The sequence below is a fragment of the Cottoperca gobio genome, chromosome 14, assembly GCF_900634415.1.
Source record: "Cottoperca gobio chromosome 14, fCotGob3.1, whole genome shotgun sequence".
Taxonomy (NCBI): Eukaryota; Metazoa; Chordata; class Actinopteri; order Perciformes; family Bovichtidae; genus Cottoperca; species Cottoperca gobio.
In genome coordinates this window covers 6,130,047-6,143,353 of record NC_041368.1, presented here as the reverse complement: position 1 = coordinate 6,143,353, position 13,307 = coordinate 6,130,047, and the positions used below count along the sequence as shown (strand labels likewise).

Here is a 13,307-nt window from a genome sequence, read left to right as displayed (position 1 = left end):
TTAACGCCTTAACCCTAACCCGTGAAAGTCTCTTAAACTCGTGTTAACCGCAGACCTTAGTTCAGGCATCTAACCAAAAAAACATTAAAAACAAAAACCCACTGACTTATAGACGAGGGGACAGGAAGTGCAAACATGTTCATTAGTCATTTCAGTGTTTTAGGACTTATTCCTGCAGCACTCTCAACATGTATCTCTGATCACTGGGCTGCACTGCCCAACAGTTCAGTTTGTAACCAGCTGGACCAGCAGTGGACTGTCGCCTACAGACCGTGTGTGGCACATACCAGCACTGCTACAGTCTATAAAATGTCAATCACTAACATATGCATATGGCACACAAACACCAGAGATGATGCATTTTTAGTTGATAATACAAGTTCAGATAATCTGATCATCTACCTGTGAATCTGTTTTCATTCTGAACAGCAGCTAATGTTGGAGGGAAGCAGATCACAGTGTAAGGGTACTTGAGCCTTCTTCGCTCCATATTGCTGAATGTTTTTTTAATTTGCAATCTTGCAAAAACAGTAAGTCTGATGTTAGACCCATCCCTTTTATTCTGTGACTTAATTTAAATAAAGTAGTTTTTCAGCCACAGTATGAGGCCAGACTGGGCCTTACATGTTCTGTACTTACTCCTCGTCCAACCTGCAAGTTTGATATGATTTCACTTTAAAGGTGGAAATATGTCTTATTGATTCATGTCCAATCGACGATGTGTAAGTGTAGTAAGCATCTGAAATGAGATAAAATACTAAATCCTGACCTGCCATCAGTGTGGTGAAGGTGATTGTAGCGCTTCTGTGTTCGCGTCGCTCCACGGGTAATTCCCATGGCGTGCGGTGTGGCCGTGCCTCCACTTTGACTGTGTACTGCAGGCTGGGCAAGAGGTTATTGAGGCACAGCGAGTAGCAGCCAGCCTTCACCAGCTCGCACTCCTCCTCGTTCAAGGACACAATGTGCACATAGTTACTGTTGCTGGGCAGCCAGGACAGGTTGGAAGAGGTGGCGGTGATCCTCTCCACGCGCAGCTGCGTGGGCGCCACACAAACGTCCCGACCAACCAGCATGCTGCAGCGCATCTGGTCTGAGGGGCCCTTCTCTGTCAGGCTTTGCACTGACACGCGGTAGGCCTTGAGGTTTATGTCCAACCGCTCCAGCACCGCTTTGGTCTGGGCACCGAAGGGCACATTGAGCCGCAGCTCCTGGTCCACATACACATTATAGCTCCACACATTGCCCCACCCAGCCGGCACCAACGGAGGGTCCCAGCCGATGATGATGCTCTTGGCAAGCTGCTTGATGAGGGTAAGCTTACGTGGGTAAGGCACAATGTCCACTCCCACCTCCTCCAAATCCAGGTCCAGGCCGTTGGTGAGGGGGGCTGGGACAGCCAAGGCCGATGCTGTATCTGAGGGGGCTGAGGCAGGGGCTGAGGCGGCTGAGGCCTCTGTCCTTCCTATGTGGAGGTGATGCTGGTGGCTGGCACTGTGCAGGCTGCTGTCGAGCAGGGAGTTATGGGACATGTCCGCTGTCTCTGGATGGTGGGTGCTCATGACATCATCGTCCGATACGCGTTCCACAAAGTTAGAGGGGACCAGCCCTCGCCGTCCATCCATCAGCTCACCTGTAGGGAGCCACATTAAACACTGAACACCACGCCGAAACAGAAATATGAAATTGTAGATGCAAACATTTATTCTCCAGATTTACCTTCATAGAAGCCATCGTCATCCATGTCTCCATACACGTAGATGTATTCTCCTGCAGTGAGTGGAAGCTCCACTTCAGGGTTGTCATTGGGGCCATCATAGGGATTATAGCTGTAGAAAATGTATTTACAGTTACCAAATCATATATTAACAAACTGTTGCTATAATGAGTCAACTGTTGCTTTAGTTTCCTTACCTGTATCTTGCAATGAAAACCTGAAGCTTTGCTGCTCCTCTGCTGGCTGTGTAAGGAGCCGGGGCTACATCAATGTCCAGCTCCTCCACTTCACTGGCAGTGTCCACCTGAGAACACCAACCGAAGATGAACTGCCTGAACCTTTGAGCAATCCTGAACACTGAACACTAGATTTAGTCTTTGAACACATGGGACTACAGTTGTTTTCTAGTATCTAGTAAAAACAGATGATTCATATTGAAAACATTTAAAGAACATAATGCTAGCGTTTTGACTATTGATTTACTGATTTCAGTTTTACTGTTAGATAAATGCCCAAAGTAAGTCCATACCAGATTTCAAGACTTAAAACGTAAACCAATCAGAACAAATGTTGTGGCATGTTTCTTTATCACACTAAATATAGTCTTTGGGGACACACTTTTTATTCTTCTCACATGCTAAATCCACAAAAAGCAGATGTCGAGGACTTGTAGTGAACTGGCTAGAAAAAAGGATATTCTTTAAAAAGTGCTTTTTTTCAGTGCAATTCATTAATAATTTCTATTAAAAAAAAAGTCTATTTACTGTAATTACAGAACGAGCTATAAACTACTATAGATGATTGCTCACGAGAAGATACTCTGTACAATCCTCTTATTATTATATGGTGATTTAATATCCATGAGTCACTGATGTTGGGAGAGAATCACCTTGATACCTGGGTTTGATATCCATTCACAGAGGTTACACACAGTACAATAAGAGGGCTGGTATATTTATAGCTCCCTGGGAAAACCTTTTTAAGGATAATCACTTACAACTACTACTGTATAACCTTCATAATCCACAGTGGCAAATGGATTATCTCACTACATATGAGCTTTATTGAAATGTGGGACGAGGAGTGACTAGATGAAAAGACCACCAGGTGACCTGTCTGTCATGCAAGACCAGACACCGACTCTTTACAGGCAACAAACGTACTGAATCATAGCAGCAGATTCAAATAGCCTCTTATAAAAGAGAGCTTGAGCATATCCCGCTACAGTGTGTCCTCGCGTGAGATGACAGGGAGGTAAAGGAGGATTTTTTAATCCATTAAATCCACACAATCAATGTGATCGTGCGTAGCCGTCTTGGTAATCTTGATGAGCAATCTGCCTGTCTGTGTGGAAACAAAGAAAGCAGAAGAGCTGCAGGGAGCAGGAGTCCTGTAAAGTGACATAACCTACAACCAGGGCTTAAAGTTAACACGAAACCTTAGCCATCTGATGCAGTTTAAAAGGAAACCATGTTGGCTGGCAGATATTAAGAGCTTTCAAATGTAGTAAAGTTGAAAAAGTTTTCAAACATTTTCAGCCATGCCGACAAACTGTACTACATTGTGAGGTGTGGCTTATACTCTAACCCTGTTTTGTCCAGTGTTACTAAGATTAATGCGCCTTTAGAGCTGCACCAAGTCCTTTTGATGATACTTTTGATGAGTCCTTTTTCATGGCAAAATTAAATTAGTAGATTTTCTGCTTTTTTCTCTGTTTTGTATAATATAAAACGGAACGTCTCTGGGGGTTGGACTGACAAAACAAGACATTTAAAGACATTACCGAGGACTTTGAGAAACTGGGATGGATATTTATTTTCTGGCATTTTATAGATCAGACGATTAATCTAGGAAATAATTGGCAGATGAATTGATAATTGATGCCTCACGTGCAAAGTGTATATTTCAGTATGAGTATTGCCACAGTGACAGTATCTGCTCCCAGGGTATCAATTAATTATTGTTACTTATGCTAGTACGTTGTTTTCTATGTGTCATTTGTCTCTTTTAATGTATAAAAACGACATATTTACATCATGTTGATGTTATTTAATGTGTGTTGCTCCTGATTCTAAAGAACGAGTAACAAGTGGTGCACCGTACCTCATGTGTTGGGCTTGATTTGTGCGGACTGAGGTGGGTGTCAGACTTGGGGGTGAGGTGTGCGGTCTCTGACTTGCTGGAGGAAGAGCCTGACTTGCTGACGCTAATGGTGGGCAGCTCTCGATGCTTGGTGACAGGCGATCGCTCCACCCGGGACAGCCCTGCAGCGTGGGGGGTGGCCCCCAGCCGCAGCGCAGCGGCCACATCTAGCAGGAGAGAGGAAGAGGATATACATAATCCATGACTTTAATAGACGACGAAGGCTGCGTCACTTGTTAAACTAGGTGAATCCACGACAAGCAAGGTGGGTGAGGTCACTCTGGTTGACATGCAGGAAGGCTCAAGGTTGAACCTGGCTGATTAAACAGTGGAGGAAAAATCCTGTCTCCATCTGTCTGAGGTCAGAGGTCACGCTACCTTGTGTCACACCAGCACTGTTAAGGGGCTTAACTGGTACATTTCTCAACTCAGCCCAGCAGCACTGACCCTCATGCGCTGATTACACGCATTACAGACAAGCTCCGTTGCAGTGCTGGACGGTGACGGTGAGGGTGAGATGACGGGTAAGAACATGCTGTGCTTTTGTGACATATTATGAGCAACGGAGACGGAGAGAGTACCGAGCGGATCATTTACCCTCAGGGCAGGAGAGAGTGTCACCTCCCTCGAGACTCCAGAAGGCTATATCACCCAGAGACACCATATCCCATGAGCCACCAGTGCAGTCTAAAACACATGAACAGTGTAAGGAAAGAGAGGTTGGGTACATTTGTGGGAGACATACAGTAGGAAAGATTTGGACTAGATTTGCACTGTTGTTGTTGTAGTTGTTATGTTTCAGGTCGTTGTGCCTGGGATTACATTAAAATGGATACTTTGTTTGTGAAGAGGAATATAAATTCCCGTGCCTTTAATTCACAGTCGAACAAACTGAGATGTGACACACACAGCTGATTGTGCTCAGTTTGTATTTCTGATACACAGAACAGATACACTGGTATTAAGATCCTTTTAGGGATCATTGCATGTGGCCTTACTATTTAAAGAAGAAAGTCAACAATGAATAATCCCTATACTGAAAACTGAAATGATGCATCCTGATGGGACAGTTTAAAATCCAGTCTACCAAGTTTCCCCAGCCTTGCTTTCTGCCAGGAGATAATTACTCTTTGATTACATCTTTGGAACTGAAGACACAGATTATGTACTATGACAGTTGCATTATGGTGGGACAATACTGTAACTATTACATTATCTTCAAAACAAGACAGATAAAGTGATCTGCCGTATTCAGTATGTCTTAGTCATCAATCCGTTGAAAAGGTTACTTCAAGGACACCACTGTGCGTTTACTAAAACTCTTTCATTTACCACAGGTTGCTGTTATGCAGTTATATGCAGGTACACATTTAATGGATATTATAAATCAAGCATTAATAAATAATACTAATTAGTGATTCAGAATCCTCTCATGTACAGCTAATTGCAGTAAGGAATCTATTAAAAGCGAAAGCCCTCAACCGCTAATACGCTCTCTGTACAGGTTGTACTTGTGAGTGAGCACACGTCACGGTGGTCTGGCTCACCTCGCTCTGTAGTCAGACCCACCCCATTGGTCAGAACAGAGAGGCTGGAATTGTTGAAGAGGCTAGCGCTGGCCAGGTCCGCCTTCGAGGCCTGCAGTCGAAACTTCTCCAACTCTTGGGACAGCATGCCGAACTGTTCGCTCTGGCTGCGACATTTGTCCTCCAGGTCTCGTACCTTTGACTGCACACATGACGTAACAGACAGGGAAAACAGCCATACAGTAAAAACCTGTTTTTAAACAATTGACTTTAAATGGGAGAATCCACCTTTCAGCGTTTTTAAATACTCACGCTAAGCTTTGTTTATTAGGTTAGTTAAGTAGTGGTTTAGCATAGGGCTTGTGTCGTAGTTGGATTTGTGCTTTAAGTGAATGTGTTTTATTGTAACACATCATCATCATGTGGAGGGATCTAACCCTGTGGGCTCTATTTTCGTGCAGGCGCAACGACTAGTGCAAGCAGCACAACGGCTGCTTGATATCTTCCTGACCTTGAAATTGTTTTGTTTTTTTCATTCAAATGAAGCAGCACAAAGCCAGTCATTTATATTTTATTAGTATTTATATGCGTCTTAGATCATTTATATATTTTGTTTCTGTCACTCAGCTGCCAATTTTGGTGATTTTGTCCACAACAGATAAATGTGGAGAAATTGCGCAGAATTAACAGAGTAATGCTTACAATGTAAATAAACCATTTTAATTAAACAGTCTCCAACCAGTAGATGTGTTTAAATCAGCATACAAAATACAGTTTAATGTGGATAAAGCAGCCTGCGTTAATCTATAAATGAATATGAGTAATTCTTAAAGTATCCACAGCTGCTTTATACTGTGCCCAAAGGCAAAACGGCCCTTTTGCGCTTCACGCTGCTGCACATACATGAACCAAAATAGCGCTTTGAGACGCGCAGCCAGTCTGTGCGCCCTGGATTCACCACTCTGCATTTCTCGCTGCACTTGCACGACTAAAACAGGGCCCTCTATGTAAAAGCATGTCATGCAGAAACCCTTTATGCCTACAGTATACAGCCTCTCACTTGGTTACCATGGAAAACATTTTTTATCACATCTACGGAAGAGTATTAGGGCATAAGGGGGGAAATAAGGGGATATTTTTTTTTATTTTACATTTCGAGAATAAAGTCAAGATGTGGAGAATAAAGTTGAAAGTTCATTTCAAGAAATTCTGTTGAAATGTTGAAAACAAAGTTTAAATGTTGAGGTTAAAGTGAAACTTTGGAGAATAAATCAAACTACTAGCATTAGCGCATGTACTGAAAGTTATATTTTATTCCCGAAATGCAAAATGTTTAAGCCTGGCCCTAATACTCTTCTGTACACATCTGATCTTACACAGAAAGGATTATTTTGGTGGATGCAACACAATAAACAACACACAGTAAATACATTGCTGCTTATGTAAAGTATAAATAATACATTACAACATTAAGTAGAGCAATATAAGGTTGGGTTTCTAAACAGACAACATCAACTGTCAGTGAAACATTTGCTAGAAGCTTCAAACACAAGTTCAGGTTGCGGTGGGAGTTTCCTGGCAGGCCCATCTGACAAAAGCCTCCGCACGAAACTGACTGAATAACATTTCCTGTAAACTCTCACCTACGCATAAAAAACCTCGTCTGCAGTCAGTTTGTATCGAGCTACACTGAGGTGAAGTGGTACTGGTAACACAGGTGAAACATGTTAAACAGAAACTCGACGTATATGATTAAATACCAAGGCAGTATGATGAGTGTGCTCCACGCTGCTGGGAGCGATAAGTGTTGCACAGATACACTGTTATCTGGCTTCATGTGAATGACCTGATTTACACACACTCTGGGAACATAAAAGATCGCATCAGCATCAAATAGGCCTCTGTGGCTACATGAAGCATTTATGAAAACTGTTTAGCAGTCATTACTGCAGGGCTGTTACTCATGCTTTTAATTTAGGTATTTGAACAAAACTGTCAACTTGAAGGATTCAAATACAAGTAATTGGGGTTTGGAGGTTCTATCTACAGGGGGTTAGGGGAGGTGTAGTGGCAGGAAGGTAAAGGTTTGGCCCAGGAGGTCAAGCAGGCTAAAGGTGAACAGTACCTGCATGCAGTCCAGTGTACTCTGGTTAGCAGAAAGAGAACACAACAAAGGAATACAAAAGTAAACATGCGGGAATCTGAGAAACAGAAAACATATTTCAAAAGTAGAAACGCAGCAGAAGATCCTGTATCACTAGAATGTATCTTGGCCCTCAGCAGCCAACGCCTTTTGAATTAACACAAATATTCTGTGTAATTTTACAAAAGGCAGCGTGTTTACAACGAGCTCTCGAGAGGGAACGAGACTTTCTCCTGTGATGCTTTGAGTTCAGAGTCAGAAAGTGAGAGAATCTTAGCAAGAGGAAGCAAACAAGCATTTAAAAAAAACCAAACACAGAGTAACTATACTCTACCAGCTCCCTCTGCAACACAAGCTGAGTCAACTCCTAAAATAAAATACACACTTCATTTAGCAACAAGCACAGTGTGAAGAACAGAGCCCAGACAGCAGACTGGATTTAGTAATCAACTGTGGAGGACTTTTTGAGGATCGGAAGGATCATTATTCAAAATCAGCAGCCAATCAGAAAAACGGGGACTTCCGCTGTCATCGAATGTCTGCTTTCATTTTGAATTCAAAATGTGTCACACTCACACAGAGCATCAGCGCCACATAGCAACGGAGCAGCCATCTGTTCTAACGGTTTTCCAGGCCCATGAGTGCAACAAAAATATGAGTATTTTCTGCAACAGCTTCTCCGCCAGGTGTTTAGATAAGAATAAAGAGCATATTGTGCTGCATGTCCGTGCTGCTACAGTGGCAATGGCATGTATTGTGTCTACTAAACACAGGGAAATTATCAAATAGTTGATTATCTCGTCAGTCGGAAATTCACTAGTGTATGAGAGAACCAGTGAGGAAGTCTCTAATATCGGGGCTGAGTGAATAAAGTTCCACTCTTGACTGTAAGAAACACTAGCACCTTAGATTGTTGTTCAGTAAGCAACTCAGGGCTTATATAAGCAGTATAGAGATAATATCTTTGCTAGTCCCAGTGGTGCAACACAAACTCACCTCCAGCATCTGAACCACTCCTTCATGCTCCCTCTTGGCATATAACTGAGCCTGAGGATAAAAGAAAAGTCATTAAAGTCTTAGTAATGTTGGTTGTTTGCTCATAACATTTACAACACAGCGAGCTCCATTGACAAACTCAATGTTTTATTGGTGCCCAAAGGGTGCCTCCTGCTGGATGAAGCCGCCTATCCCTCATAATGCGGCTGAAAGCAGCCTGAGGGTTTCATTTTAGCAAGAGAGACATTAGTGAAATATGTAAAGTGTACAAGAGGCTGTGCTTCTTACCCGCTGTAACCGTTTGATTTCATCCTGTTTGAACTTAAGGATAGCCAGTGCCTGCTCATGTTCCAATTCCAGCTGCTGCCTTCGCTCGGCGACCTCTCGCATATGCTGTTCAGAAAGAAAAACATCAGAAGGCCATTCTTTTCCAGTAAGGGAGTAAAGACTAAGTGAGCCCAGCAGTACCTTTAGGACCTGCTCTAGGTCCTCCAGTTTGGCACGGAGTCTCTGGTTCTCCTCGAGAACTGAATTGTGTTGAGCGGTCACTTCAGAGAGATCTTCCCTCAGCTCCTCATTCTCAGCCCGAGTCTGACAAACAGCAGCAGCAGAAAGGAGAATTATATTAGAAGGATTTCATTATGTTGCTCTTGGTTACTTTGAGATTTTACTCTCAAGCTACATGAGGCTGAAGAGTTGTTTACAGTCTCTTTGATTGTCACAACACTTGTGTTGCTTGACCTCCTTTCTAGTGATGTCACTGCATCACAAGATCTCAGCATTGAGTTGGTGAGTAAAATATTATCACGACAAACAGCTCTGATGGCCAAAACTTTGAAATTCAGAGCCACTTTAAAGAAAAGCAAAGAGCTCGACGGGGCCGGCAGACACTGACCTGGTCGAGCAGCTGCGCCTTCCTCCTGAGGAGATCTGCCTCCTCCTTTAGTCGCTCATTTTTGCCTCGCTCATCCTCAAGCTGGCTCTCCTGTTACCAAACCACAAGACAAAGTTCAGATAAAGCCAAGTCATCCTTACGTCCACTCCGGTAGGGCTGCGCCAAATAGTTCAAAGCTTGATTCATACCGTTGACATTATTAAAAAAAAAAAGAAATGTCATGTCTCTTCATTATGTTTGAACCCAGTATTTCTGCAGCAAAATATTAAGCTACACTAATATTATTAGTATTATACTATTTGTAGAATTAGATTCCGGTGGCTGTGTAGGATTGTTTCAGACTGTTGTGATCCAAACATTTCCAAAAGTCAACGTTTAGTGAATAAAGAGAGAAGTAATCGTTTCCCTTGTTTTTATCAAATATCTGTTGGCGTTTAGCTTTCAAAAACATTTGCACTGCGGTGAAAAAGCTGTTAGTTCTCCTGCTTGTCCCTCACAAAGGGAGGGAGGCACCAGTATTAACGGGGCGGTCTAGCAGCAATCTAATAACACCATAAATGACATTTATATAACCACAATAACAAAAAGAAATCTCTTCTTTTTCCTCCCCCATTTCTTTTTGGATGATGACATCATAAAATATAAAGACAGACATTTGAAGCTTCATTCAAAAACCTCGGTGGAAGTGTACAGCGCTACATAAGGGTAAAGAACAAGAACATTTCTCACCAAATCCAGACATCTCTTCTGTCGCTTCTTTACTTCATGCTCAAAGTTTTCACATTCTTTTCTCTTCTTGCTCAGCTCACTTTCCTGCACCAACAACAAAGCAGAGAGTTGCATTGAATCCTTATTTTTTAATTAGAATATGGCCCTTTAACTTTAACTTATACACTGAATAAGAGCAAAGCCAAAAACAACATGTAATGTAATTAATTATTTGTATTTACATTTTGCAGAATACACATTGGCTTTAGTTTCCATATTGACCTCTGACACGATAGCAATGAGGTATTACAAAGCTTAGCATCCTTTAATTATTCTAAATGCAGCTTACATGCAGGACCAGCATAGGAGAAATCAGCTTATTTCAGCATGGCTACAGGACCTCAATCAAGTATTACCGCTGGGATTGTGTGGGGGAGGCAACAGGACAGACGGGCTAATTGCAGACCACCAGCAGCTGACTGAAGAGATACTGTACCAGTGATGGCACAGCAAGACAATAATGATAATTACACTGGACTCTGTGCTCTGATTTGCTTGATTGTGTATCAGCCGCAGCTTTAAAAGCCTGAATAACGTTTATCAAGCTGCTGTAGAGTCAAATCAGGGCTTTGAAGCTAAACTACCACGACGGTTTCACAATCAACAAACACTTCTCACTGAACTGTTCATTTCTTGTGGCTCCCCATGAAATAAATCGTTGGCCAGATGGTGCAGAGCAGCGTTCTCCTAAAGGGACCCCTGACTGAGGACCGCTGACTAAGTGAAATATTTTAAGGATATTTCATATTTTATACAATGCACAACCATAACTGTGCAGAACAACTGATAAACTCTTAATTTAACCCAAATAGTGAACGCAATAGCTGCAGGAAGTTTGTGTAAAATAATCGATTTGGATGAATTGTGAGCAGATTATTTACTGTGAGTATTGAATCAGAGATCCGTTTTCCTGTTACTTACAATTTTCTGTCTGTATTATGTATTTGTCTCTACAATTGAACAATCATTCAGACTTAATAGGCTTCTCCTTTTGACAAATTCAGTGTTTTCTTCCCCCTCAGGCTTGTCCATTGTTCCAGTAGCTCTGTGGTTGTTTGAACAGTTTTCTAATGCAGGACCTAAACTCTGTTTAGCAGAGAAGGAAACCTCTGTCTTCACCGTGCACTTATACTATGTTTAACAACACAAAGATAATTTAATGTTCCTTGTTAAACAAAAACAAAAAGAAACTCAAATAAGCCACGTTACTCCTCGTGCAGCCAGACTGCGTACTAATGTAACGATGCAGAGCATAACACTAACTAACCTAAATTATACACTCACTCATTCCCTTCATAATTAAATAAAACAAGAAAGCAGTGTGTGCAGAAATGATGCAGTTGAGCAAACCATGTAAATAACTTTGGAGAGAATGACATTAACTATAGCTTTAATGCTACGGACACATCAGTGAGAGCAGATATGACTGCTCGGCTCAGTAAAGGGTGAGGCGACATTTTCCATCCTGACAAAGAAAGTAAACACAGAGCTGAGAGGGAACATGTTCTATTTAAGCCACGAGACCCACTTGTGGAATCAGCAAGGGCAATGTGCTATTCTTTGGTTTCCAGGGGACAAGATCAAAATAATCCCAGCGTTACATAACAAAGCTGACCGTAGTTTCCCTTCAGCTCCCGTCAGCTCAGGCAGAGCTGACGGGAGAACTGAATTCAAGCTTCAGTATCACATGCAAAGTGGAGAGCAAGACTCCTGCAGTTATTGCTGCTAAGAGGAGTGTCGGACTCTCACAAACATTGATTTGAAAGCCTTTGGGGACATTTAGTTACCCTGTGCATTACTAACCCTTGAACTTCAGAACAGGAAACAGTCATAATTGGTGCATTCTATTGCAACATCATTTGAGTATAGTACGAGATGCTCTCACCAGAAACTGTAGGTGCTGCTCCTCTGTGTGCTCCTCCTGATGGGAGGGGGTCGGGCTAAGGCCCGGTTGGGGGGTTACTCGCAGCCCCGACTCCTCCTCCTCTCCGGGAGTCTTCTCACACCTGGATGGAGCTTCATCTAATACCACACACGGGGTCTCTCCTACAACCTGACGGGGACAGAGGCAATCATCCAGTCAGTACGTCATTTATGTGACAAGTAAACGTTGACTTCTGCTTTCCCACGGGACACGAACACCTCCCTACTCTTTATACTACGTCGTCTATCCTGGCTCACCATTGCGTGGGTCACACACATACGAATGAATCACGTGGGTGATATAAGAGTTAAAGTGCATGACTTTTCGTGGGTATAACTACGGAAAGTGTATGGCAACAGCCTGGATTGTTATATTGTAAAGTAACACTAAACGTTAAACCCCCCACAGTGAGTGAGGGATTAACAGCAAGCCTCCTTCCCAGTGGTCCAACCATAATCAAAGAATAATCCGGGGGGGGGAATCCCTCTAGCCTGCAACAAGATCAAAACCCATTACCAGGAAAGCCTGTTCTTTCTAATTAGGCTGCAGTGCAATTTCACAGTAGAATGCTTTATTTTGCTATTTATTTTCATAAATGGTATGATTTGTCTAACTTGGATCCAGGTGGAGGCCATTGGCTGACTTTGGTTAAGGGTTAAGAGTCAGGAATCAATTTCTAATTTTGGAGCAAACCTACTTATGCTCAAAGTAGAACTGTGCTAGTGCAGCCAAAGCCATGACCCAATAACAGGATCAGAGGCGCTGTGCCACGTGCTTCCTTTACACTCTCCTTTCTTTCACATTGTCGGTCACTATATATATATATATATATATATATATATATATATATATATATATATATATATATATATATATATATATATATATATATATATATACATACACACACACATATATACACACATATCGGTGCAGACTTCAGGCAGTTTACACTTGTAAAAGAAATGATTTCTCTGTCCGGACACAGCATGGAGGGACTCAGAAGTACTGACAATTTATACATAGGGGTAAAGTTCAACCAGTCACATAACCCCCGTCCAAAAAGAATTGCATTGCATAACTGCATTAAAACATACTGTTCCAGATCAACTACAACATTAGCAAAAAGATACACTTTGTATGTATAATACTCATTTGTTCCTTCTGATCTGTCGAAGTTTACTTCAGATGGTCATTTG

The 13,307-nt window shown here is 42.2% G+C and overlaps 1 protein-coding gene across 3 annotated transcripts in view; it reads right to left on the bottom strand.

Moving 5' to 3' along the window:
• Positions 1–13,307, bottom strand: part of tspoap1 (TSPO associated protein 1) — a 66,884-nt gene that overhangs the window by 16,691 nt on the left and 36,886 nt on the right. For all 3 annotated transcript variants that reach the window (XM_029447730.1, XM_029447731.1, XM_029447732.1), the window contains 13 exons: positions 12,070–12,237; positions 10,146–10,229; positions 9,417–9,506; positions 8,990–9,112; positions 8,810–8,914; positions 8,522–8,572; positions 7,508–7,528; positions 5,404–5,584; positions 4,454–4,543; positions 3,818–4,023; positions 1,912–2,018; positions 1,717–1,826; positions 770–1,630 (listed from right to left, as the gene is read on the bottom strand). In XM_029447730.1, coding sequence (XP_029303590.1) covers positions 770–1,630; positions 1,717–1,826; positions 1,912–2,018; positions 3,818–4,023; positions 4,454–4,543; positions 5,404–5,584; positions 7,508–7,528; positions 8,522–8,572; positions 8,810–8,914; positions 8,990–9,112; positions 9,417–9,506; positions 10,146–10,229; positions 12,070–12,237 — 2,197 coding nt within the window. The remainder of the gene's footprint in view (positions 1–769; positions 1,631–1,716; positions 1,827–1,911; positions 2,019–3,817; positions 4,024–4,453; positions 4,544–5,403; positions 5,585–7,507; positions 7,529–8,521; positions 8,573–8,809; positions 8,915–8,989; positions 9,113–9,416; positions 9,507–10,145; positions 10,230–12,069; positions 12,238–13,307) is intronic.